This window comes from Doryrhamphus excisus, linkage group LG15, assembly GCF_037039965.1.
Source record: "Doryrhamphus excisus strain RoL-2023G ecotype Guam linkage group LG15, RoL_Dexc_Guam_v1.1, whole genome shotgun sequence".
NCBI classification, from domain to species: Eukaryota; Metazoa; Chordata; class Actinopteri; order Syngnathiformes; family Syngnathidae; genus Doryrhamphus; species Doryrhamphus excisus.
Window position 1 is genome coordinate 37,675 of NC_136371.1, and position 25,250 is coordinate 62,924.

The 25,250-nt window shown below is 45.2% G+C and overlaps 1 protein-coding gene, 1 long non-coding RNA gene and 1 other non-coding gene across 13 annotated transcripts; 1 reads left to right on the top strand and 2 right to left on the bottom strand.

Moving 5' to 3' along the window:
• Positions 1 to 511: 511 nt before the first annotated feature.
• LOC144901765 (uncharacterized) lies at positions 512 to 1,989 on the bottom strand. Its single transcript, XR_013629845.1, has 2 exons — positions 1,885 to 1,989; positions 512 to 794 (listed from the first exon to the last, which is right to left on the bottom strand). It is a non-coding gene; the product is annotated as an uncharacterized LOC144901765 (long non-coding RNA).
• Positions 1,990 to 2,534: 545 nt separating this feature from the next.
• LOC131104045 (CLIP-associating protein 1-B-like) lies at positions 2,535 to 22,883 on the top strand. 11 transcript variants are annotated; one of them, XM_078796760.1, is made up of 40 exons: positions 2,535 to 2,794; positions 3,196 to 3,614; positions 4,376 to 4,454; positions 4,604 to 4,707; positions 4,792 to 4,883; positions 5,077 to 5,152; positions 5,498 to 5,595; positions 5,820 to 5,890; positions 8,840 to 8,962; positions 9,042 to 9,118; positions 9,203 to 9,295; positions 9,368 to 9,513; positions 9,626 to 9,761; positions 9,843 to 9,913; positions 10,001 to 10,060; positions 10,430 to 10,507; positions 10,590 to 10,757; positions 10,839 to 10,885; positions 11,569 to 11,766; positions 11,902 to 11,928; positions 12,293 to 12,388; positions 12,464 to 12,649; positions 13,298 to 13,402; positions 14,704 to 14,801; positions 14,891 to 14,914; positions 15,137 to 15,384; positions 15,466 to 15,529; positions 15,755 to 15,918; positions 15,987 to 16,209; positions 16,391 to 16,486; positions 16,703 to 16,855; positions 16,963 to 17,069; positions 17,803 to 17,950; positions 18,029 to 18,263; positions 18,342 to 18,395; positions 18,463 to 18,662; positions 18,730 to 18,858; positions 18,938 to 19,144; positions 19,223 to 19,339; positions 20,342 to 22,883. In XM_078796760.1, the coding sequence occupies exons 2-40, from the start codon at positions 3,396 to 3,398 to the stop codon at positions 20,423 to 20,425; spliced, it is 4,701 nt and encodes a 1,566-aa protein (XP_078652886.1). In that variant the 5' UTR covers positions 2,535 to 2,794; positions 3,196 to 3,395; the 3' UTR covers positions 20,426 to 22,883. The 11 variants fall into 11 exon arrangements, with proteins under 11 accessions (XP_078652886.1, XP_057906740.2, XP_078652887.1 ...); XM_058050757.2 differs by lacking the exon at positions 16,391 to 16,486; XM_078796761.1 differs by lacking the exon at positions 13,298 to 13,402.
• On the bottom strand, positions 3,902 to 4,031 carry LOC131104974 (U4atac minor spliceosomal RNA). Its single transcript, XR_009119863.1, has one exon. It is a non-coding gene; the product is annotated as a U4atac minor spliceosomal RNA (small nuclear RNA).
• Positions 22,884 to 25,250: the final 2,367 nt, after the last annotated feature.

The following is a 25,250-nucleotide window of genomic DNA, read 5'->3' on the forward strand; positions in this document are numbered from 1 at the left end:
TGTTTGTTACTCATAACATCATATTTTAATATTTCAACCCTATTACTAAAATGACATTTCTCCTAACATTAGTTCATTCTCATTTTTAAACAATTCTTTTTACAATACAACTTTTTTCTCGTAATACATTGACTTTATTCTTGTAAAATTATTGCAGATTTTTCAATTTTTGCTGTTTTTTTAAAGTATTCTTGATCAATTACTGTGTATTTTCATCATGTGCCGCTGGCCAATATATGTATAAAAACCCACAAGCCGCAAATGGCCCCCGTGCTGCACTTTGGACACCCATGGTCTAGTTGCATAGGATTAAAATCTGCACACGGTGACTTCCTGTTCAGTGCAAAGTAAACTTCAAAATCAAAACATTGGATCCTACTACAGCAAGGAACACAATGCATGTGATGGTAAATCTGCATACACTTTGCTATAAAGATATTTAGTGCTGAAGCTTTTTTCTCTAATGGTTTTTAGTATGAGGATACTGCACGATAGAAGACGTTACCTTTCACTTGTTTATGTATCTTAAATGATGTGCAGAAGAGAACTGTAGAGCTCTTTTAAATGGTAGCTAATAACGTGATGGTGTCAAGTAAAGTTTGATCAAAAGACTGAATGAATCTTTTGCAGATGAGGCCGCTCACTCTGGAGGTCAGACGCCACCACCTCCAGCCGGTAGTACGAGTCCTGGCTGTTTGGCTCCAGCATGGGCGAAATATTCACCACGCTGCCATTGGCTTTGTACATCTTCAGGATGTGATGAGGAGCCGCATCTGCTGCCGCTCGGAACAAGTCTGTCAGGTATGACAGGCAAGAATGAACAGCTTTAGAAATCAAATTTGTGTCATGACTGTCAAGCAACGGGCGATACGACACAATAAGGGAGGGTTATTGTGTATAGCAGTGATTCCCAAAGTGTGGGAAAAATCTGCAAAATCTTTGCAGAATTGTTATAATTCAGCCACAATGGAGGATTTTCCAGCATGAAGCCATTTTAAGGTCATGCCTCAGGATGTCAATAGGATTCAGGTCAGGACTTTGACTAGCACACTCCAAAGTCTTCATTTGTTTTTTCTTCAGCCATTCAGAGGTGGACTTGCTGGTGTGTTTAGGATCATTGTCCTGCTGCAGAACTCAAGTTGGTTTCAGTTTGAGGTCACCAACAGATGGCTGGATAGTCTCCTCAGGATTTTTTGGTAGACAGCAGATTCATGGTTCCATTTATCACAGCAAGTCTTCCAGGTCCTTAAGCAGCGACACACCCTAACCCTAACCCCAGACCATCACACTACTACCACCATATTTTACTTTGGTATGTTATTTTTCTGATTTGTGGCCTATGATATTTGTTTCCTTTGTTTATTTAATTGTTTATAATGCTTCCTGTTTTATTGTGATTGTAATCACGATCATCAAATTAAAGGCAAAATCACAACATCATTCACTGACCTAAAAAAATGTCAACTAAAAAGTATCTGTAAAAGTATTCCCTGTATTTATCTGGTATCAAATCAAATGCAAAATTAGCAGTATCACCCACCCCTAGTAAACATGCTCTGTCACTCTATTTTTAAAATGCAGGGTTTTTTTTCCAATTCTGAGGTTGATTAAAGTGGCTGTGCCAGATGACACGTGGATTATGTATCTGTGTCAACATGGCAGAACCGTAGAGAACGATGGTCTTTATTCTGAGGACCTGTCAACACCACATGGAGGTCAAGTCCTTATACACCAAAGCATCACTGATTTTAACAGTGAAATTGAATGCAAAACCACAAATTTCACTGTTAATATACATTTCATTCCTGTTTAAATGCAGTTTTAAAAGAAGCATTGCTGGATAAAGTGCAAATATAATCATGTCAATAAAATTCTCCCTCTCACCTTTGACATCTTCAGCCGTGCAGTCTGAGTCAAACTCTGCCTGCTCCACCCTCCCATGAACCATAAAATAAATGATTTTTGTGGCCATTTCAGGGCCAGGTGGGACATGACAGGCTCCAGGAATGGAAATGGGGCCTTTTGACATTGACATGTAAAAGCCTGACATGCAGGCGCACCTGCAGCTGACAGAAAGCCCGCCCGCCTGCCCACCCACCCATCTATTGTGTGATACTGTGGCGGTTCACATCGCTGGCTGCAGATGGACTGGGATCAATTGCATTACATTTGACTGCCACTCATGACATTGTTACCGTCCATTGTTTTGAAAAATCACACCTTCAATGACACTGACTTCTTTTTCACATGAATCCAAAACGATGGAACAATTACCTTTTCCCCGCATACAACACCAGCGTGCCTAAAAGCAATAAGTCCAAATATGATGTTGCTGCTGTCATAATTTCAGTTGATTCTCCGAATCATCCTCATTGTTATAGGAGGTTGTTTGTTTTTTTTTAGATCTCAGCAGTCATGCTGGGAAAGCTTGTTAAATTGTTTGTCTCCACACAGAGGCACTGGCCATCTTTGGCGACTGTCTTAATTGATTTTGATATTGCACCTGGCCGATTCAGCACCGCCCACGTACCAGTCCCGGCCCGCGGCCGGGTGGTTGGAGCCCAACCGTTCTACAGCACGCGATGAGGGCCATATTGTATATACTTGGCAAATGTCCACTTTGCTGTATTAATTGCTTGTAATCATAAACGACTAAGGGGCGAGTAGACGCGCCATTTATTTTTTTTACATGAGAAGTTTTAATGGTTATTAATAGTATTTGTCGGGCTGCAACGTGAATGAACGGAAGCTGTGGACCGATGCAGCGTCGCCGCTTCTGACTTTGCTTCATCCGGTGAGTGATATTTTAAACTTCAGTGAGACGAAATTAATTTATATATCATACACACGCCACACATTAATTCGCATAGCAAATGCTGACGCCACTGGCTAGCGCAGGCGCTAACTCTGCTAACGCTAGCTTCCACCACTTGAACGCTCAGGTTGGCTAGCTGGTGTGCTAGCAGGCAAGCTAGCGGCCAAACAAACAAACTATTAGTGACAAATAATGGCCTCTTGTTCCCGCTACAGCTGAAGAATTAATGCCACCAAAGTTAAGTTGCGAACGGTCAAATTGTTGTTTCATTTAGTATGCCACGCTCGGACTAAGGTGACGTTAACGTAACTCTTAACAGCAGTAGGCTATGCTAACTTCGCCCCCTATCTAAGATTAGTAGTCTTTTTGTGCTTGAGCAGACAGGAGGATGCTTTGGATCTTGGAGTTGGTGATTATGGCGCTCACACGGTCTCTGCCAGCAGCACCAGCTGCCTCCTTAAAACCATAACTGGCTTAAAAAACGGGACCAAGTGACCGGACGAGTTCCTGTCAGCTACCGCCACATTGCGAGAGGAGGTAGCCTGCTGGAAGCCTCCTTGTGCTTCTGGATTCCCCTCCGATGGCGGAGGAGGAGGAAGATGAGGTGGTCGTGGCTATGGAGTATCTACTGGAGCAGGTGATGCTCAAGGACCTGAGCAAAAAGCTCCAGGTGGGCCCGGAACTAGTGGCGCTAATCCTGCAAGAGGACAAGTGCCCGGAGCTGGAGCAGGACCAGGGAATGCTGGACAGGATCGTGGAGACGGTGGCCAGTTCGTGGGTCAACTCCAGCAACTTCAAGGTCAGTTTTGAGAATCGGACGTATGACTATTCACATGCATCGTATGTGTCTACACTGCCCTGTGTAATTCATGTTCGACGAATAAAAGTTCTTTTTTAATAGGATCATAACAGAATAAGTAGTAATAAAAACTTAATTTGGCAAGGTACACCCCAGAAACGCTATTATTAAGTGTCTATGACCTGTTGTAGTGCATGATGTCATACCGTAGTTACGCGTGTCGTCCAGCAGGGAGCATCATTTCACTACTACTAAATATTAATGTATTATCTTCGACAAACATGAGTTGTTCCAAAAATTGCACCAGTACCCAAGCCGTAAATGGCTGGGAGATGCGTAAGTGTTGTTTTGGTGTTAGCAGGGAAACTCTCACTATACGTTCATTGAGTGTCCCAAGCACCCCAAGACAAGGATTCATACACTGAAGGAGTCAATCCAACAGACTAGTGCAGGGGGATACTAATCTCACTCATGGTTGTGTCTGATCTCACACTTTCACCTCACTGAGGGCAAGAAACAGCAAATAGTTTGTACTCTGCAGTGGGAAAAATAATGTATTTTGATTAAATTATGGTAAAGTTGAAGCTTTATCTGATTACCCACAATGCTTTGCAGCTCCCCAACCTCTTGTGCTTAGACCATATTTTATTGGGTTGTTGTATCTAGTAGTATATTTTTCCATTTTTGCTTTCCGCTATGTTCTTATTTAAGAAAATTTGAGCCATTTAGTGAGAGTTTTAGTGCTGATTTGTGTGCTTTAGGTGGTATTGTCAGGGATGGAGCTACTATCAGCGCTTGTCAGCAGACTGCAGGAAAGATTCAGGATGCAGGTTGCGACAGGTGAGCTGTTTAACATCCAGACTTTGTCAAACCTTTTTGACGTTTAGTTTTTTGAGAAAATGTATTATAGTTTAGTTTTAGTCGACTAAATTTCATTAGTGGACAAAACTATAACATTTAAAAGATAAGGCAGAGTATTTTCTCTTCAGTTCTACCCAGCTTAATAGATCGTCTGGGAGATGCTAAGGACCAAGTCCGGGACCAGGACCAAGCACTTCTACTGAAGATCATGGACCAGGCTGCTAACCCACAGGTTGGAGAGAACATCAATACACACAAACTAAGCTGACCACTATGATTTATTTGCAACATGAATATTGAATTTATGCATTATCAGTATGTTTGGGAGCGAATGATTGGAGGCTTCAAGCATAAGAACAACCGGACCCGAGAAGGACTCTGCCTCTGTCTCATCGCCACCTTAAATGTGTAAGCTCACATCGATGAATCATCCAGTTTTTACACGTGAACATGTGAAACTTGCACAACAAAGCAGACAATTGATTAAAAAAACAATCCATTCATCCTTCTCTATATCGAGGCAGCTATCAAATCATTTTTCGTACAATATGCGCAACGGTGACTTTCACGTGTAGCGGTTCATCTCTAAAATTGTTTCCAGGTTTGGATCTCAGAGTCTGACGCTGAACAAAATAGTACCTCACATTTGCCACCTCCTGGGAGACCCGACAAGTCAGGTATCTGCTGCTGCACCAAAACACATCATGTCTTTGACTGCCCTCTAGTGGCAAAGATTGTTTATTGCAGCTAAGCAGGGCTTAAATGTCGAAACTAGGTGTTACCCCAACTTTTCACAGAACATTTAACCTCAGATTTGTACCCTGGGAAACACTGTCATAAATTAGGATCGTTTAAAGGTATAGATTGTAATGAATAGAAATAACATTAACATTATGACTGCTTTCCTTTTCATGTTTGCGTTTAAAAATGTGTTCTTTTATGTGAATGTTTTTTTTCTTTGCCTTTAATTGCTTGCTAGGGATATGACTAGCTTTGCTATCAATTGACTGACTCGATTGCAGGTGCGTGATGGCGCCATGAGCTGTCTGGTGGAGATCTACCGCCATGTTGGCGAGCGAGTGAGGATTGACCTGGGAAAGAAGGGCCTACCTCAGTCACGGTGAATTGGCATTTAAACCAGTTATCAACTCCTTCCGAAAATAGTAGCATAAACCATAGATTTCAGAGTTTTTCTGAAAATCTAAATTAATTATTGAATATCTAATTATTCAAATAATACATATTTTTCTACTTAGGCCATAGTTTTTGAAAGGTGGTTGTTTTCTCTTGTGTTCTGATGTTGACGCAGTTGACGCATGAACATGCAAATCTCCCCGTTTCCAGATTGAACGTCATCTTCAGTAAATTTGATGAAGTCCAAAGGTCTGGAAACATGATCTTGTCGCCTGTCTCTGGTAAGATTTCATCACCATCTCTTATACGTATGTGCTGATTTGATGGCTCTTATGGTTAGTGACGGCCTGCCATTGGACGTCTATGCCATTTCTGACATCCTGCAGGAGGTGAAAAATAAACCTCATATAAATAAAATAATGTAATATGAATTACAAAATGTATATTAAATATATTTAATGTCTGGCAGCACGGTGGAGTGTGCGTGAGATGTGTGTGTGAGATATTGATACTCTTCCAGGACACGCAGATGAACTCTCTGCAACTGAAATGCTTTTGTTTGTGTTGGCTGTGCATCATCACTTGCCACACCAGCATTTGGCGTATTTCACAGCTGTGGCGATGTATCACAACAGCTGCTTGATATCTTTCCCTACTGGCACTCTCCATCCTCCCCCTCCTTTCCTGAGTCATTATGACACAATGGCTGTCCCTCAGCTCTGGCTCCACCCTCTTATGATTCTCGCTTTCATGCTCCTCCCATTGTCTCCACCCCCACTTCCTTCTTCCTGCATCCTGATCTCAGCAATGTGCGTGTGTGTGTGTGTGTGTGTGTTTGCTGAAGTCAGCTAGACGACAACGTGAGTGTATCAGGACCAAGAGTAACATTTTACTGTAGTGGGGGAGGAGGGAGGCTAGCATGTCGACTCCCATCCTTGCTCCCTATTCTCGCGGTCGGAGGACAGAGATGTGAGGGCCACAGAGGACTGCTGCTGGAACCACCTGATTGTCGGCATGCTGAGGAAACTGGTCTGCAGGCGGATCTGCTCCCGTAAGCTGCTGCCATCCATAATGATGTTAGCGCTAGATGGAGGGGCAGGACAGTATAGGATGGATAAATGTGGAATATACCCTGAGGTGGCCACACAGGATGATGAAGACTTCAGGTCTGTCTCTGATGGACTGAAGACTGCCGACTGTTTTTTTTAAATGTTATATTGTGATAACGCCAGGGGAGGGGCCTCTTCATCCTCCTGTTCATTTTCGTCCTACATGACGGAATGAAGTCACAGCAGATGTGTGTGTGTGTGTGTGTGTGTGTGTGTGTGGAACTTGGAGAGACAGTAAAACTGTTGGTAGCATACCCGACAAAAAGTCTGGCCTAGGGGTCATTTGCCACCCACCTTGTTTTTTTTTTGTCAGCCTGTGACATATTAAAAAAAAACACAAAAAATAGCGTGCATCAGAACATTATGACTGAAAGAAAAAACAATTAAAAAGTCACAAGACATAGTTTTTTGCTGTGTGAAAAAAATGTGTATATTTGATAATCGGAAGAAAATGGCAAATGTACCAATTACAGTTAGAGTCACTTTTTAATTGACTAGCAAAAAAAAAATACTTTTGCCAGAAATGATTTGTGAATTGTTTACATTTGAGAAAATTCAGAAAAATCCACTGGCGTCTCCTTTGTATGTAGTCAATGACATTTAAATACTTAGCTAGCAGATTGGATTGGATTGGTTTTCGACTTCACTATATGTTTTTCAAACATTTATTCATTTATTCATCATGTCCACATTACAGTTGCTGTGGCATGCCGGAGCCTATCCCTGTGAACTTGGGGCGAGAGGAGGGGTATACTCTGGACTGGTCACCAACCAATGGCAGGGCACATACCTATGGAAAAGTTAGAGTAGTTAGGGTAAACCGGAGTACTCTGAGAAAACCCACGGTCGCACGGGTAGAACATGCAAACTGAGAGATTTAGGATATTTAGGTTGAAAATCGATATATATATACACTATGGCTCAAAAGTTTGGCATCACTTGAACATTTTCTTGGCCAGTCTGAGATATGTTTTTTTCATGACAATCCTGCAATGAAGTCCAGCATCCTGAAGTCGCCGCTTCACTGTTGATACTGAAACTGGTGTTTGACTAACCCTAACTGTTTAGTGCAGCTGCCAGGTATTTGTAAGATATTTGTCTTCTTGCACAGTTGTGCATCGTTTTTCTGTCCTTGTTATACCCAGTTTGTGCTGCTCTCTGAAGGGAGTAGTTAACAGCATGGTAAGAGATTTTTTTAGATGGGTTTTCTAATAGTCTATTAGCCTTATGAAATGATGAACTTGGATTAGCAGCCATACCAGGAGATTGATGCAGAGGACTGACCGTTGTTGATAGTAGGCCTTGAAAATCATCTAATTAATTTTAATTGTTTGTTAAATGGATAACAATGTTTGTGAAATGGATAAAAATTGTTTGTGCAATGCATGAAATGTTTTTCTTTGGAAAACAAAGAAATTTGCAAGTGATCCCCAACTTTTGAGCGGTAGTGTAGGTAAACATTTTTAGAAGTCATTTTTTCCATTGTTGCACGAGGATCAAATATTAGCAAATGTGATATGGTCGCTTTTCCTTTCCATTGAAAACATTCCTCATAATGGAGTTTGTGCAATGTTTATTACTGAGTTACTGCTTATTTCTTGCCGATTTCTTCCACCGCAGATGCAGTAGCCTGTTTGCTTCAATGAGCCTCCAGGCTTCTGCTCCGGTGAGATAAATGATGGATTATTGTATGCAGCCCTTGCTGGGAAAAAAGTTTGAACACACTAGCCTAAGAAGAGCTCCATAACGAGCATCGTCACAGGGACAACTAGAATAGGTACAACAATGTCTTTGGTAAACTTTTCTTAGAATGCTAACTTTCTGCAAACCTTATCACGGTCTTTCTGTCTCCAAAATGTGTTTTTGTCATCACAAGAGACAGTGGACTGATTGTTGTGATCCTCCCCAACTATGGTTGGCATGCTGTGTCCAGGCTACAGGAATTTTTGTCTTCTGCCCTCTGCCAGTTTTCATTTGAAATGCAGATATGCAGAGCGCTTGCACACACCACATTGTTGAGCGTCACAGTGTTGGCGTCCAGCTCGCAGGAAACAACAGCACCTCCCACCTCCCCGCCGTTGGTGGTCCTCCATGTGATGTTTCACCTCTCGCCTGCTTTAGATAAAAACTTTGAGGACGATGACTCCCTGGATGGTGGCTGCTCTTCCACCTCATCCAAAGCAGCATCAGTGGCTGGGAGAAAGACTGCCAGTGTGGGTTCGCTCCGACGCACAAAATCAGCAGGTAAGATCCCACTTTCTTCATCAGTCTAACAACACATGCAATCATCATGTGGCAGAAGAAGTCTTTTTGTTGTCTGCAGGGAGGGATGGGTCTGCTGCCGGCGCAGTGGATGAGGACGACTTCACGCAGGCCTTTGATGATGTTCCCATCATGCAGGTGATCCTTTTGTTTGACTCGAGGCTCACTGTGTTCCTCTGTCACAACAAGCGGCTGACTCCATGTCCTCGTTCCATCTATCAGCTCTATTCCAACCGGGAGGTAGAAGAGGCCATGGCCAAGATTCGAGATGTGCTGTCAGACGACAAGCGTGACTGGGAACTCCGTGTGGCGGCGGTAAGATGTCATCTCTGGGGTCTGTTGTGGATGTGAATGGGTCACAACGCCTTGCTTGTCTTACTCCTCCAGCTGAAGAAGGTACGCTCTCTACTGTTGGCTGGAGCAGCAGAGTTTGACGGCTTCCTGCAGCAGCTGCGGCTCCTTGAGTCGGCATTCAAACTGTCGGCCAAAGACCTGCGTTCTCAGGTGGTTCGGGAGGCCTGTATCACTCTTGGGTAAGATGGTCCTCACACGCGCTCTAAAAGGCCCCAACTCACACAATCAGTTCTGTTGCATTATGTGTGGCGGTTGTTGTTTTGAGTGGTTGCTTGAATCTCTTGTCTCCAGACACCTGTCCTCAGTGCTCTGCAACCGCTTTGATCATGCTGCTGAGGCCATCATGCCGACCCTCCTCAACCTGGTCCCCAATAGTGCCAAAGTCATGGCCACCTCTGGAGTGGCCGCCATCCGCCTCATCCTTAGAGTGTGTCTACGCTTCCTGACAAATCACTTGTTCAGTCAGGATAAGTGCACACGCGCTAAAGTGCATCTGTGTGTTTTTCAGCACACACACTCCCCTCGTCTGATCCCCATCATCACCAGCAACTGCACCTCTAAATCTGTAGCCGTCAGAAGGTGAGCACAAGTGATTCAGGCTGTTGTTTGGTTTCAAAGGTGTATCTTACAAGAAATAGATGCTGTATGTTGCTGTATGTCTTGCAGGCGCTGCTATGAATTCTTGAACCTGCAGCTGCAGGAGTGGCACATGAGCGCTCTGGAGAGGTCAGGAAACACACTGTTGAGATTGTGATAAATGCATGACACAGGTTCTCAGAACATGGTGACTCACTGAAAAGGGCAGATAAAGTGAAGCTTGTTCAGCGTTTGCAACATCTGCTGTGGTACAAGCAGAGGTTCTGACAAGCAAGTGAAAGTCATGATAGTGGCTGCTGATCATCCTGTTGAGGTAACATGAGACTACCTCAGAGGGGTGGCTGCCAGTGCGTAAACGATGCGTCACCACTGCTTGGGAGAAACCTGAGCTGAACCCTGATACCCAGGGAGCTATTGGGTTGTCGTCAATAAGTCTGTGTCTGTGTGTATGAGCAATGGCCAGGCTTCATCCATCTGAATGTTTCCCCTTGTCATCAGGCATGGAGCCGTTGTAATGGAAACAATAAAAAAAGGCATTCATGATGCAGACGCCGAGGTACGCTCTTTGGCCAGGAAGTAAGTGACAATCAAAGTGTCCTCAACAGTTTGGAAGTATTGATTGCCAATGAGTTCATGATCATTGCTCGTGTTACTGCAGGTGCTACTGGAACTTCCATGGTCATTTTAGTCAGGAGGCAGAGCTGCTGTTCCAAAGCTTGGAGTCGTCCTACCAGAAAGCTCTGCAAGCTCACCTGTGTAGTGGAGACACGTTGATGGCGCTGCCGGCCTCTGATCGCTCCTCGTCCTCCTCACAGGAGAGCCTCAAGTGAGACACACAAGCCAAAGTCAATGCAAGATTTGTCCTTCAGTTTCACATTGACAAATTTTGACCCTTTACTCTTTGCAGTCGACCTTTGCCTGCAAGAAGCGCCACTGGGAGGAGCATGACCAGATGTAAGAATACATTTGCTGTATATTTGCAATATTATATTATAATATTATTTTATATATATATATATATATATAATGTTTGCTTAGATTAACGGAAGAACACGCACACATGAAAACACGCCACAATCTCTCTTCAACAATTACATTTGATAACCTTTCACAGTAGAAAGCAATAGAATCCAAAGTAATCCACAGTGGGAATAAGGAGCTCACAACAAGACGGCATCATCAGATTTTCTCGGCCTGGCAGCCTTTAAAAAAAAAAAAAAAAAGCAAAAAAACAAAATGCTGTTGTGAGGATGAAAGACTGAAATGATAAAGTACTTTACAGTTTCGACTATGGATTTATGCTACCGATCTCGATCTCAATAATCCATGAATGAAATTGGCCGATATCAATACCGATCACCGATTACCAATACCGATTTGTATTTCACAATGCATTTATTTCTAGTCTTCTCACATTATTAACTGAAAACCTGAATGAAAAGCAGGTTTGCCTGCCTCTGCTTTTTCACTGATATCGATCGAAAACTGACCGGATCACACATAGTTTTGACTTGAAAATGTTTCAGTGTTGACAGGCTTTTAAGTTTCTGTGCAGTTTAACCATCCAGAACTAAATTCTTGCTTCCACAATAATATTTCAAATTAAGACTTAATGTCTCCTGTTGCCCCTCTATTAGCCAAAGTGGGCCAAGCCTCAAGACCACCCATTGGCCCCTCCTCTTCTGGCTCCCTGCAGCGTTCTTGCAGCGACGTGGATGTCAACGCGGCAGCCACTGCTCGCACCTGGATGCCTGCTGTGTCCTCGGCAGTGCAGTTATCGAATTTGGCCTTCAGTTCGGCCTCTGCTCTTCCGCCTGGATCCTATGCTTCACTCGGTGAGTGGACTACGTGTCGGTGTGGTTAGGTGACACAATGAAATCCCCACTGCTCTCCCATGTTTGATTACTCACCTTGGAAGCCCTGACCTTTAACTCCCCGTTGTGTCTCTCCTGGGTCCTCTTGCCGGTCAGACTGCTTGTGGTGTGTTAAAGCAGATGGTAAGCTGTGTACGTCTGCAGGGTGATGCTCGTCCATTTGTCCCCTCCTCATGCCATCTACCCCCATTAGTACAGTCAAGTTGTCAGTGGTGACCCATGCAAGGTGCACGCTACTCCCCAAAGCAACCTGTATTTTGTTTTGCACAGGGCCGACTGTATGTTAATTTATACCCATCCATTCTGAGACCAACATGTGTGTTATACTGTACCTGTCTCACATGCTTTGTCTATGAGGAGGAAAATATTTCTTGAAGTTCAGGGACTTGACGAGTAGCATAGTGATGCTGAGTTCTGTATGTGTATACAACACCAAGGTAGTCATTTAACCAGCTTTTACTTTTCTTCTGTTGTTATGGCTTTCCAGGTCGAGTCCGAACACAGAAAACGAACACAAGGAACCGTCCAACCGTGCCAGACTGTCGGGGTCGCAGCAAAGGGAAAGTCGTCTCACAGTCACAGCGTGAGAAAACTTAAATGGGACATCTGCACCGGCGCTGTTCACATGTTGACATTTATTTGAAGTTCTATGTTTTAGCCGGCAGCAGGTCTGGGTCCCCAGGCAGAGTGCTGAGCTCCACCTGTGGGAGGATCCCCAGGACAAACATAGGGAGTACTAGCAATGGCAATGGCACCAACAGCAGCCTGAGGGACAGCAGGCGACCACGAGGCCACCGCAGCCAGGGCTGCAGCCGAGAGACCAGCCCCAGCAGATTGGGCTCTGGTAAGGACTGCTGACCACCAGTCTTTGTGTCGGTTCCCAGAATACACATTGGAGTCCAGCATTCCAGCATGTGACTCAAACACATTGTTCTCACCCCCCCGATTTAAAATACTGGCGCAACTGATAACATCTATTCATTTAGACTGTACTTGAAACTGAAAACATCAAATGGAGAGCATACCAAATGTATTCAAAAGTCAAATTGCATGTTGAGTACATGGCAGGTCTGCACTGAAATGAAAGCCTCTCGCCTATACACAAATATTCACAACAATTTAGAGTTTACAATCAACCTTACGTGAATGTATTTGGATTGTGGGAGAGACTCGGGGAGAACATGCAAACTGCACACAAAGATTCAAACCAAGATCTCCTGACACTTTGGCAGACGTGCTAACTACTGGACCCACCATCCTACCCTGGGTTAGACTCAATGTAGTGTAATTAAGTTGTTTCTTCTTGTGGGCAAGGGACGTGCACCACAACACCTCCTTTCTTACTTTCCTCTGATTAACCCCATCTTTCTTGTCTTGCATGACTAATGCTCTTCCATAGTTGAGCGTGCTAAGAGCTAAAGCTAACAGCTAAACTCTTGCCTGCGCTGCTTTCTGTCTGTCTGTCTGTCTGTCTGTTATCCTGCCACTCCAGTACGAAGCCGAATCCCTCGACCCAGCATGAGCCAGGGTTGCAGCCGTGAAACCAGTCGGGAGAGCAGCTGTGACACCAGCCCTTCCAGGGGTTTCTCTCCCCTGGGTGAGTACAGCACCAAAGTCCTCGCTTGGTGACTGACGCCATAATAGTTCATCAGTTTCTTATCTCTTTTTCCCCTGCTCTTTTTTTGTATCCCGGTTTTCCACTCTGATTGTCGGCATGCTCATATTTTTGTATCTTCTCCTTAAGTGTGTTTGGAGGAAAGTACAATCATTCTGAGCAGCATTACAGTTTCTCAATCTGTGATACCACTTTGTGTTATCATCTGATCTACGCCAATAAAGAAAGTATCTATCTATCTATCTATCTATCTATCTGTCTATCTATCTATCTATCTAGCTCCTCTCCCTCACTGCCATTCAGCCAGATGCCCTACGTCTGGTTGACAGGGTCATGGTGCTGTGTTAAGTCCAGTCAATGATGCGTGTTAACCATAACCATGGCTGGAACAAGCTGTTTCAGAAATTTTGATGAATAATATCGAAGTGTGTTTGCCTCTCAAAGCCATTACAGCCAACTAACCAAATCAAAAACTGAATACATTTTTCCTTAATAATACAAATTCCACACAAAAGATACAAACTCCACACAGAGATGGTCGAGGGTGGAATTGAACTCAGGTCTCCTTGCTCTGAGGCCTGCATGCAAAACACTTGTCCACTGTGCAGCCTAAATGAGACGTAATTATGCGAATATTTTTGTTGAAAACTCAGCTGTACAAAAACCGTGGTACCTCTGTATTAAAAAGATAAATCTGTTGACATCCTAAGTTGTCACCACAAAGCTAAGCCCCAAACTTTTGCCCACTGTTACCACAATAGAAACGTGGGGTGGACACAGCGGCATTGCTCCAGGGCTCCTGATCCCTGACATGGTCAGTCATTAACTAGCCAGGCCAGATCCTCGAGGTTAGAGCCCTGTGATGTCCAGAACAGCTCGGTGGAAACACACTGCTGGGACAACAATGCAGCATTTAGGCCTGAAATTGGCTCAGTCGTCGCCAATATCCAATGTTTTGTACATTAGATTGCATGTCCTCATCAGTTGTTCATAACAGTTGTTTATAACAGGATATCATATGGTCTAGTTTTTGGAGGGGGGGAATGGGGTAAAAGCTACCATCTATCTTGATTCTGTGTGTCTCAATATACCTTATTCATGTTAGCATCTTTGTGATGGTGTATTTTACTTTTTACTTTTTTTTGATTCGTTGTAATGAAAAAAAAGACAATAAGCCAAGTGACCTGTGAGTTGATTGAACACTCATAGGGGACCAACAAGCTGAATACTGTGATAATTTGTCCTGCTTGCACCTACTAACACTCCAGCTTTTGCTCTGTCAGACCGGCTATCTCACCAGGCTCGGATCTCGGCCTCCGTCAATGCCATGAGGATCCTCAACACAGGCACCGAGGTGGAGGCTGCTGTCGCTGATGCACTGGTGAGAAACATTCACAATAACCTGATGTGTCTTGGATTGAATAAATTCTGCATTTTAACTTCCTCCCTCCTGGACTTTGTACATTGCAGCTCTTAGGAGACTTGAGGAGTAAGGTACAGAAGCTGATGTGTCTTGTGTCAGCATGAGCATGAAACTATGCCATCTATCATATCATGTATCATATCATACACCAATGACTGTGACCTTTGCCAGACAACCTGTGTTAATACCATAGCTGCTAATGTGTCTCACTTTATCGCATGTCGACACCAGAGCAGCACACCTAGCCCTCCAGGTGACGTTGGCACCAACTTTTGTGACTCTTCCCTCCACAGCGACGGTCGGGGCGACGGCGCTTTGAGTCGCCGGGTATGTACTCTGATGATGATGCGAACAGTGATGCCTCTAGTGCCTGCTCGGAGCGATCGTACAGCTCGCGCAACGGTGGCTTGGCGCCGCATCATGTGCGTCAGACGGAGGATATGGCTGAGGTTCTGAACCACTGCGCCAGCGCCAACTGGTCCGAAAGAAAGGAGGGCCTGCTTGGATTGCAGAACCTGCTGAAGAGCCAGAGAATTCTCAGGTTGGTGACATGATGTTGATCATATCATCAAACAGATGAGAGAAAGGATACGGTCCCAACCTGTGTATGTTTGTGCATCAGTCGTGTAGAGCTGAAGAGGCTCTGTGAGATCTTCACCAGAATGTTTGCAGACCCTCACAGCAAGGTGACAGATGTCAAGTACATACTCTGTCGTCAGTGATAACAAACTGATGGTGTTTCATTACTAATTGAAGGACAACTAACTGTGCTTTTATGTTGCATGGCTCCTCACTTGTATGGACTCTAACACACACCAGAGAGTAAGTCTTTGCTCTCTTCAACCACTCGCTTTGGCACTACATCCCAGATGTGTAGCGCTGACCTTGTCGGATAAACATGTTGCTCTCAGGTCTTCAGCATGTTCTTGGAGACTCTGGTGGACTTCATAGTTGTGTACCGGGAAGACCTGCTCGACTGGCTTTTCGTCCTGCTCACCCAGCTGCTGAAGAAAATGGGCGCCGACCTCCTGGGCTCTGTTCAAGCCAAAGTCCAGAAGGCTCTGGACGTCACACGGTTAGGAAATAAACTTTGGTTTGAAATGTGGGTGGTGCCCGTGAATAACATGGAAATGTTGTCTCCAGTGAGTCTTTCCCGTACGAGCAGCAGTTCAACATCCTGATGCGGTTCATCGTGGATCAGACGCAAACGCCCAACCTGAAGGTGAAGGTGGCCATCCTGCGGTACATTGAGGCACTGGCCCGTCAGATGGATCCATCTGACTTTGTCAACACCAGCGAGACACGCCTGGCTGTCTCACGCATCATCACCTGGACCACCGAACCCAAAAGCTCTGATGTCCGGAAGGTAGGGGCGCCAGTGTGCAGCATTTTAAACACCATCCCCCACTTTTCCCCACATGCTTCTGTTGTCACTTTCACATTCTTCTTATTTTTATGTTTAGTTGAGGTCTTTGTCTGTTACTTTTTTGTTTTCACATGTTGATTTTTCTCCCCATTCAATATTTCTTCATTCACCAAACCCCCAGACCTTTCATAACTGGGTTGGGGAGGATTTGTCAGGCCGATGCGGCACGGTGACCTCTCTACCTGGAGAGGGCAACCTGGAGGAGAGGTGCAAGCAGGTAGAATCATCTGGCAATAGCATGAGGTTAACAATTGTAGCTCTGCTCCTTTTTTTTCTCATCAGCAGCTTTCACTTGTTTAAACTTCACTGAATGTGCTGTAGGATGGTGTATTGATAGACCACTGATACCCACAAATGTGTAACACTACTGTAATGAGACCTCTAATGAAGTGTGTGTGTGTGTGTGTGTGTGTGTGTCCGTGCTTGCTTGCAGGCGGCCCAGGTGGTGCTCATCGCTCTGTTTGAGCTGAACACACCAGAGTTTACCATGCTGCTCGGCGCTCTACCCAAAACTTTCCAAGACGGGACCACCAAGTTGTTGCACAACCACTTGAGGAGCACGAGCGCCAACAGCGGCATCAACATGGTACCGCATGCCTTCGTACACGCACATTCACACCGTCTTGTCCGTCATGGTGAGAGATTATCTTGAGCCAAGTGTTTTGGTGTGTGTGTGGGTGTTGTCACATGCAGGCTTCTTCCAGTAGCCCCACGGGTCGAACAACTCCACGCCAGCCAAGCAGCCGCAGCAGCCCACTAACATCCCCCACCACCTGCTCTCGTGGGGGGCTTTCTCCCAGGTACACATACCAAAATACAACAAAACACTTTTATTAAATTCAACATTATTTTTTTATTACCAACAAGTGCTGAATTTGAAAAATCACAATCCAAAGGGCAAACGTTGATCTGTTTATATTTGATAGTGTTCTTAATGTTATCATTCGCTTCATGCCCCTTTTTGCAACCACCAAATGCACTCATTTACGTTTTGCGCAAATGGAGGAAAACGATGTCAACAAACCTCATTTATTATTGAAAGATTCTCCCGAGATCATTGAAATTGTTCCATTTCCATCCCTAGTTTTGATGCTCAGTGCGTCAACCGTAAGAAATTCTGGCCGGGTGCCAGGTACTATTTCTGGCCCGCTGTAGGCCCAGTTTCCCGCTGCGCTTCCTAGCCTCCCCTGGAGCCCCTCTAGTTGTGTACCAAATGAAGCCCAATTGCCCACTAGATTTCCCCACCTCCCCTGCATCCTCTCTGGGAGTGCTCCAGGCGGACCCGAGCCAACAATCGCTGATGCCAGTTCCACTGCACAGCACTCTAGATCTGAGTGCCTTTTCACCTGAGGATGTGGATGTGTTTTTTTTTATTCAACTCTATCAGAACCTCATCTATGTGCAATGAATGAAACAAAATAGAATAATGGACGTTCGTGCTTTTGCTGTACTCAGAAATACGCATTCATAGCTGTGCATTGCTTTTTGTCGTTTTTAAAGTGGTGCTCACTGACTGAAATGTACCCACTGCAGCATGCTAGAGTACGACAGTGAGAACCTGAACTCTGAGCAGATTTACAGCTCCTTGCGTGGTGTCACCGAGGCCATCCAGAACTTCAGCTACCGCAGTCAAGAGGACCCGGTGGAGACGTACAGGCCAGATGAAAAACGGGACGCCATGGTGAATGGAGCAAAGCTTCTTGATGTTCTACACTGATGAGATTCCAAACAATTAAAATGTTTGTTTTGTTTCCCACAGTGTGGAGGCAGCACTCCCTTACACTCGGACTTTAGACTGCATGGTGACATGATGGAGGCCGGGGGAACAGCCGTGGACAACAAGACATCTTTAGTGTACACGCCTTCACCACGCTTGTTTCCAATAGCGCGTCTTCGAGACTACAACCCTTACAACTACACAGACAACATCAGCACTTTGGACAAAGCCAGCCTTAGGGAGACGCTGTTTGATAATGCAGAGCTACGGCTAGACGGTACGGCATATCTGACCTTTGTTTGCTAGCCAAGCTCTAATTAACGATGTTTCCTTCATTTCCCGCCGTGCTCTATAGGTTACCAAAAAGAATGTGTTGAAAACAAGATCCAGGAACCCAGAAATGTCCCAGGTGACCACATAAAGCAGAAGAGTTCGGTCTTGTGCGGAATTGTGCTACAACATGCCGTCTCTTGCAGGAGGGACCGAGCAGCTGCAGCTGGTGGGGGAGCTGCTGAAGGAGCTCTCCCAAGGGCCGGCAGGTGAGAGTGGCACCGAGGAGCGACGTGCCACCATGCTGGAGCTGCTGAAGGTGGCCCGAGATGACAGTCTGATGGTTTGGGATGAGCACTTCAAGACCTTGCTGCTGCTGCTCTTGGAGATGCTGGGAGACAAAGATGTGAGGAGACGCCATGTAGGAGCACAGCCACTAGAACATCAGTCATCTGTTTTCTGACTTCCCATAGTACATGATCCGGGCGCTGGCCTTGAGAGTCCTGAAGGAAATCTTGAGAAACCAACCAGCCCGCTTCAAGAACTATGCTGAGCTCACCATAATGAAGATGCTGGAGGCTCATAAAGACTCGCACAAGGAGGTGACAACATTGAGTTGGAGAATATTTTGAAATCTGCCATGTTTCATTTTGATTAACAATCCTTTGGTGGTCTGTCAAGGTGGTGCGTGCGGCAGAGGAGGCTGCATTCACACTGGCGGGCTCAATACACCCGGAGCAGTGCATCAAAGTCCTCTGTCCCATTGTGCAGACCGCTGACTACCCCATCAACTTGGCCGCCATCAAGATGCAGACAAGGGCCATTGAACGCATCGTAAAGGAACCGCTTCATCAGCTGCTGCCTGACATCATTCCGGGCCTCCTGCTGGTGAGCCCGAAATTCCCAGTCAAGCTGAATATTTCAGCCACGATGCCTCAGTGAGGGGAATGTGCTGTGCCGCTGCAGGGCTACGACAGCACTGAGAGTAGTGTGAGAAAGGCCAGCGTCTTCTGCTTAGTGGCCGTCTACGCCGTGATCGGCGAGGAGCTCAAGCCCTACCTGTCTCAGCTCACAGGCAGCAAGGTACATGCGCACGTCCATCATTTGCGATAACAAATTTAGTCAAATTATTGCAGATAAACCATACCATTGGTAACACATTATTTTGAGACCATTTTTTAATGATACACAATAATGCGAGTACATCATATCAAAAGCAATGACCTTTTGCATTGAACGAGGTGCAATATGTTGTCGGAGTCTGGTCACAAACTTTAGCATAACAGGTCCCCTTTAAAGCTAAAATATGCTATCTCATCACAGTGCCAGCATCGACCTCGATGTCTGACTCCCCTCACCCCCCAAACTCCAGTGGAAGTTTTCCGTGCACCTCTAGCTGCGGCGAAAACGACTTTCATTCATTCATCCATTTTCTACCGCTTATCCTCACGAGGGTCGCGGGGAGTGTTGGAGCCTATCCCAGCTGTCTTTGGGCGAGAGGGTACACCCTGGACTGGTGGCCAGCCAATCACAGGGCACATATAGACAAACAACCATTCCCACTCACATTCATACCTATGGACAATTTGGAGTGGCCAATTAACCTAGCATGTTTTTGGAATGTGGGAGGAAACCGGAGTACCAGGAGAAAACCCACGCATGCACGGGGAGAACATGCAAACTCCACACAAAGGGTGGAATTGAACCCTGGTCTCCAAGCTTTGAGGTCTGCGCGCTAACCACTCGTCCGCCGTGCAGCCTGTGAAACCGACTTGTCCTCCAATTTTAGATCGACTGACCATTCTCATACATCGAATAGTCCCAGCAGCAACAACACTCGCCTTCTCTTTTTGACATCACATCAGCGCTCAACCTTTACAAGGAGCTATAAAAACAAGGGTGTCCACAGTGCAGCCCAGGGGCTATTTGCCAAATAGGACACAACAAACCTTTCCTTGGATGCTCGAGGTTGTCAGGTCTGATAATCCAGGTTCAAGCTTTCATGAAAAACGAGCACCAGTTTATATTGGAATCTTGGAATCAGCCCAACTGATGCGTCGTCTAACAGCCTGTCTCCTGCCGCAGATGAAGCTGCTCAACCTGTACATCAAGAGGGCCCAGACGTCCACCAGCAATAGCAGCAGCTCCTCCGACATCTCCTCCTACTAACACTCACCTTCCCACCATTTACCACCTTTTGCTCATCTCGCATTGAAAATCAGCTTACCCGCCATCTTGAAAGCAAAGCCCCATCCTGAGCTTATTCCTTGCTGCGCAAAGTTGATGGCGAGGCCATGTGCCAGAACAAAGTCCTCCCTTCGCTTGTACATCATGTGTTTTGCATCAGTCAGTGTGTATGCTCACAAGCTTCCAGCTCTTTCTTTGTTACTATGAATAACCAACTGCTGCACTCCGCTTTGGAACTTTGGACCACGACAGAAAATCTTTTCAAAACTGACTGGAATCATTTGGCTGGCCAATGATTTGAAGCTCAGCGCAAGAACATCTCCATATCTTTGTTTAAACATGGAATATCATTGTGAAAAATTTGAACATTTCAAAGAAGAAGCAATATTCCATTCTTCTTGGCAACACTAAACACGCAACTTGAGCGTCTTAGAGATTCTGCAGTGAGAAACTTCACATACGTATGCAAATGTGACGTAATTTCTATGTAAGATGCACCTAAGCTTGTAGCGGGAGAATGTTACTTTTCTTATATTCCACTATGGAGGAGTGGATTAGCATCAGAAGAGTCCAGGTACTTTGGTGCACTACTAAGTGAAGACTACTGTCAACATCTCCTGTATTATAGACAGCATAAAGGTCAAGGTGAAAAAAGCCTCCAAAAGCCGTCAGTCAGTGTTTTGTGGGAAGACGTTACAAACATGCTTTAAAAATGTGTTACATAAAAGACCTAAAAAAATGTGAAGCATAAAATGATCACCAGCTGCAGCAGAGAAGGTAGCTCATGACGAGAATGATCTTTGCAGTGAATGTCATTGTGAGACGTCATGCGTGTCAAATCCAGTACTTCCGTTAGTACACTTCAATATATATATGTACTATGTACGCTATGTACTTAGTTCCTGAGGGCACACGTTTTCAGTACAGTGCCCCAGTGGGTATTTATCTGCTTCTTGTTTTTCCTTCTCTCCTTTTTAATGCTGAATTGCAACCACTCCAGTTTGTCCCTCCCCTTCCTCTACATACTACTATGACCGAGGACGGTGTCTTGAGTGTACTGCGGTCGGCTGTATTTTGCTGAACACAATTATGCACTCGAAATGTGCAAGTACAGAGTTGCATCACAGCTCTGGCGTCAGCACTGCTGATCGCAAGTGCGCCGAAAATTAGCAATCTCGTCTTTGGCCGAACGTTAAACCACTTGTCGGGTGCTGAATGTCATGCTAATGATTTTAGAATGATCAGTAAAGTCCTACTGAAAGTCTGATATTTTAGACTTAAGGTGTCCCTATGTAGTGGGAATCACACAGCGTCACCGCATCATTTTGTATTCTTGTCAGTGTTTTGAAATGTGCCTCACGCCTGCTTCAGAGCTGCACATCGTCTCATCACAAGCTTTGACAGGACAGGCCCATACACGTTCCATTGTCTAACCCCAACTGGCCTGTTCAAACCCAGCAGTGGGCGGAATGTTGTCCGGTCCTAGCGACCCGGTTTCACTGTCATCCCACATCTTGAACATGTGCCTTTAGTTGAACATTAACAATCTTTTCCTATGGCCTAACTAAACCCATTTTAGAGCAAATGGGGGTGCATCAGTGATAAGAAGTTGTTAGTGTGATGCTGAGAATTTAAGCACCCTGATGCATGCCCCCCCAATACCCCCCCACGCAATACTATATTTATACTATATGTCACCAGTGATGCAAAATTGAAATAAACTATTAGATTGTTGTTGTCTGTTTACTTGTATACCTTATCTTCAAATACTGTAGAGCAGGGGTCGGGAACCTTTTTGGCGAAGAGAGCCATGAAGGCCAGATATTTTAAAATGTGTATCTGTGAGAGCCATATACATTTTTTTAAACATTGAATGCAATAAAATGTGTGCATTTTTATGTAAGACCAACAGTTTTAGATAATGGGCTCTAATTACGTAGACCAGGCACACTACCGCACGCCAATGGGGTGTGGCCAGGACACTTTCGTGAGCAGCGCAGTGTCTAATAATAAATAAAATAGTTGTTGCCATTAATACAACTTCTGCTGCTGCATAATTTTGCACCATACTCGGTATATTTCATTCTTTTGGCAGAAGGCTTGGTTCTGCAGCTTTAGCTAGGTGACTATTTGACTAAAGGAGAAAAGTTTATATTTACGTGTTGACATCTCAATGACCGAGGTAGACTACCGCATTACCCAGTAATAATCGAGTTTTGGTGTTTGACCTGGAAAATATCAGGAAAGATGGATATGGTCGGCCGTATTGCAGTAGAAAATAGATGGACGAATTAAAATGCATAAAAAAGTTGTTGATTTTTAATATTATTTTTATTTATCATTTCTGTGATGTTTACTTTAAAATGTTAGCAAAAATACATTGTTATTGTGGTAAGAAATGCTTGAGAGCCAGATACAGTCATCAAAAGAGCCCTACCTGGCTCCCGAGCCATAGGTTCCCTACCTCTGCTGTAGAGCATATATCATTGGCCACCAGCAGATGGCGTGCTGAGCCTTTTTTCCCCAAGACATACTGGCGTAGTATTAGAATTATTTCATATTACTATTTATGAATTATTTCATATAATTATTTTGCCCCCCAAAATACTACTCTGTGATGTCGATATACAGATGATATACAGTGAGAAAGTGTCCTGATTGATTTTGTTTTGCATGTTTGTCACACTTAAATGTTTTGGATCATCAAATAAATCAAAATAAATTAAATTAAGATAAAATAGCCAAGTTTTTAAATGAAACATTATTATTTATGGAGGAAAAAAAATCCAAACGTACATGGCCCTGTGTGGAAAAAGTACAAGTGATTGCCCCCTATCAGTCTGGAAAAGGTTATAAAGCCATTTCTAAAGCTTTGGGACTGCAGCAAACAACGTTGAGAGTCGTCATCTACAAATGGTGAAACCATGGAACGATGGCGTGGCCGGACAACCAAAACGACTCCAAGAGATCAGCGACGACTCATCCAAGAGGTCACAAAAGGCCCTACAACAACATCCAAAGAACTGCAGGCCTCACTTGCCTCAGTTAAAGTCAGTGTTCATGACTCCACCATAAGAAAGACAGTCTGTTTCCACCTCTGTTGTCAGTGAGACACCATCCAGATGTTTGTGTTGGTATGGACCAGGTCCTATATTGTCGACTCTGCTATAAGTCTTTAAACATGGCCGTGGATCACCGGAGCCTAATGGGCTGTTTTTCCTAGTCCACTCGTGGAAACGCATCCTTCGTCTGTCTTTCACCAGCCCATGCTCCCGCTGTTCCACATTAATTTCATTAAGGGGCCTATTTGCAGCCCCCCTCCGTCCTCTGCTTGTTTAAAAGCCCTCATTGCGCATGATTAGCGCGCGGTTCCCCAACCTGGCAGCGAGTGGCGGCTGGGTCGACAGGCCACGCAAATGAAAGAGAACAACTTCATTGTGAGATGACTGGCCCATAAATCATCGGCCCTTTTCTATAAATCACGGCAGATGGCAGGGAGCGAGCCGAGGCTCGTGGGAGCTTTGCGCCGCCCCCGGTGCATGATGGGAGAGGCCGGGCTCGGCGTCAGCGAGGCTAGCGGAGGAGCGGGGTCACTTCCAGTTTGCGGATGGGAAGACGTGAAGTGGCAGAGGCCGAAGCGCTCAACTTCTCCCGTCCACGTAGCTGATGAGATGCAGACCCCGCAGGTCCTCGCAGCGGGCGCCGTTTAGCAGGCCTCAGCTGTCTGCTTAATATGGAGACAACTTCATGGACTGTCGTCCCTGAGCTGCACTGACACCTGTCAGCTTGACACCCTGCGTCTACCTGGGGGGACGGCCGCCTTCATTATTCATGAGCGCGGTTCTTGCACTGTTTCACGCGGAGCTCATTTCTGCTTCGACATCTTCATCCCACCTTAACAGTAGCCCACGTTCATGATGGTGCATGATGATCTTGCAGCGAGGGAGGATCGTGGGAGGCCAAGGACAGTGGGAGGTGTCCAAGGTCGACAGGCGTCTGTCATCCCCCCCGTGCACGCGGACATCTCAGCTGCCACCGATGCAAATGATGGTTTGATAATTTAATAAGCGAGCCGGCGTAATCGGTCCCTTTTTCTTCCAATTCTCGTCAGGCGAGGGTTGCGTTCCATCATCAGAAAATAAACACCATCCATCATCCTTTTCATGATGATGCCGCTGACAGGCTGAGCTGTGCCGTGCATAAATATTCTGGAACGTGCCGGCCAGAACGCCTCACACGGTTCCACTCACTTTGTCGTGCCAATGAGGAGAAACGTTGGTCGAAGTCTTACATCAGGAGGACTCAGCCAAGGCTTGTTAGGAGCCGGGACAGAAACGGCGCCATTGCTAACTGTAGAGGAAAGCGATTCCCCCTGAAAGAGAGCAGAATGTCAGCGAGGAGGCGCAGGAATAAGCAAACTTCAGACACAAACATCAGCCTTGCATCAGGTGCTGAATGTTTGATGCTCTCCTCATCTCGATGTTCTCTTCACAACTCTCAACGTGGGTTTATGACTTCCAGACATCGAGGAATTTGTTGTGTCAAGGCTTCAGGCTTCCAACCTGGGGCTCCGGGTTGGAAGCTAGCCATGTTGTTTTAGGTTGCGTCTGTATTTACGTTTTTTTTTGACATTGTGACATTGTGTTCCCCGACCACACACGCCTGTGGTGGATATGTAATCAGATGGCTTGATAGACGAAGCGTAGGTGTTAGGCCCAATGCTTTGAGTCTCACCTCTCAGTGTTACAATATATACAGTAACAATGTTAGGGTTGCATGGCGTTTGTTTAGTGCGCAGGCCACACAG

What these genes read in the sequence shown, in the direction of transcription:
- LOC131104045 (XM_078796760.1), top strand. Translation starts at nt 3,396, where the DNA reads ATGGCGGAGGAGGAGGAAGATGAGGTGGTCGTGGCTATGGAGTATCTA. An exon ending in AAGAGCCAGAGAATTCTCAG is followed by an intron (nt 15,385 to 15,465) that starts GTTGGTGACATG and finishes TTTGTGCATCAG; the next exon opens with TCGTGTAGAGCTGAAGAGGC. An exon ending in AAGGCTCTGGACGTCACACG is followed by an intron (nt 15,919 to 15,986) that starts GTTAGGAAATAA and finishes TGTTGTCTCCAG; the next exon opens with TGAGTCTTTCCCGTACGAGC.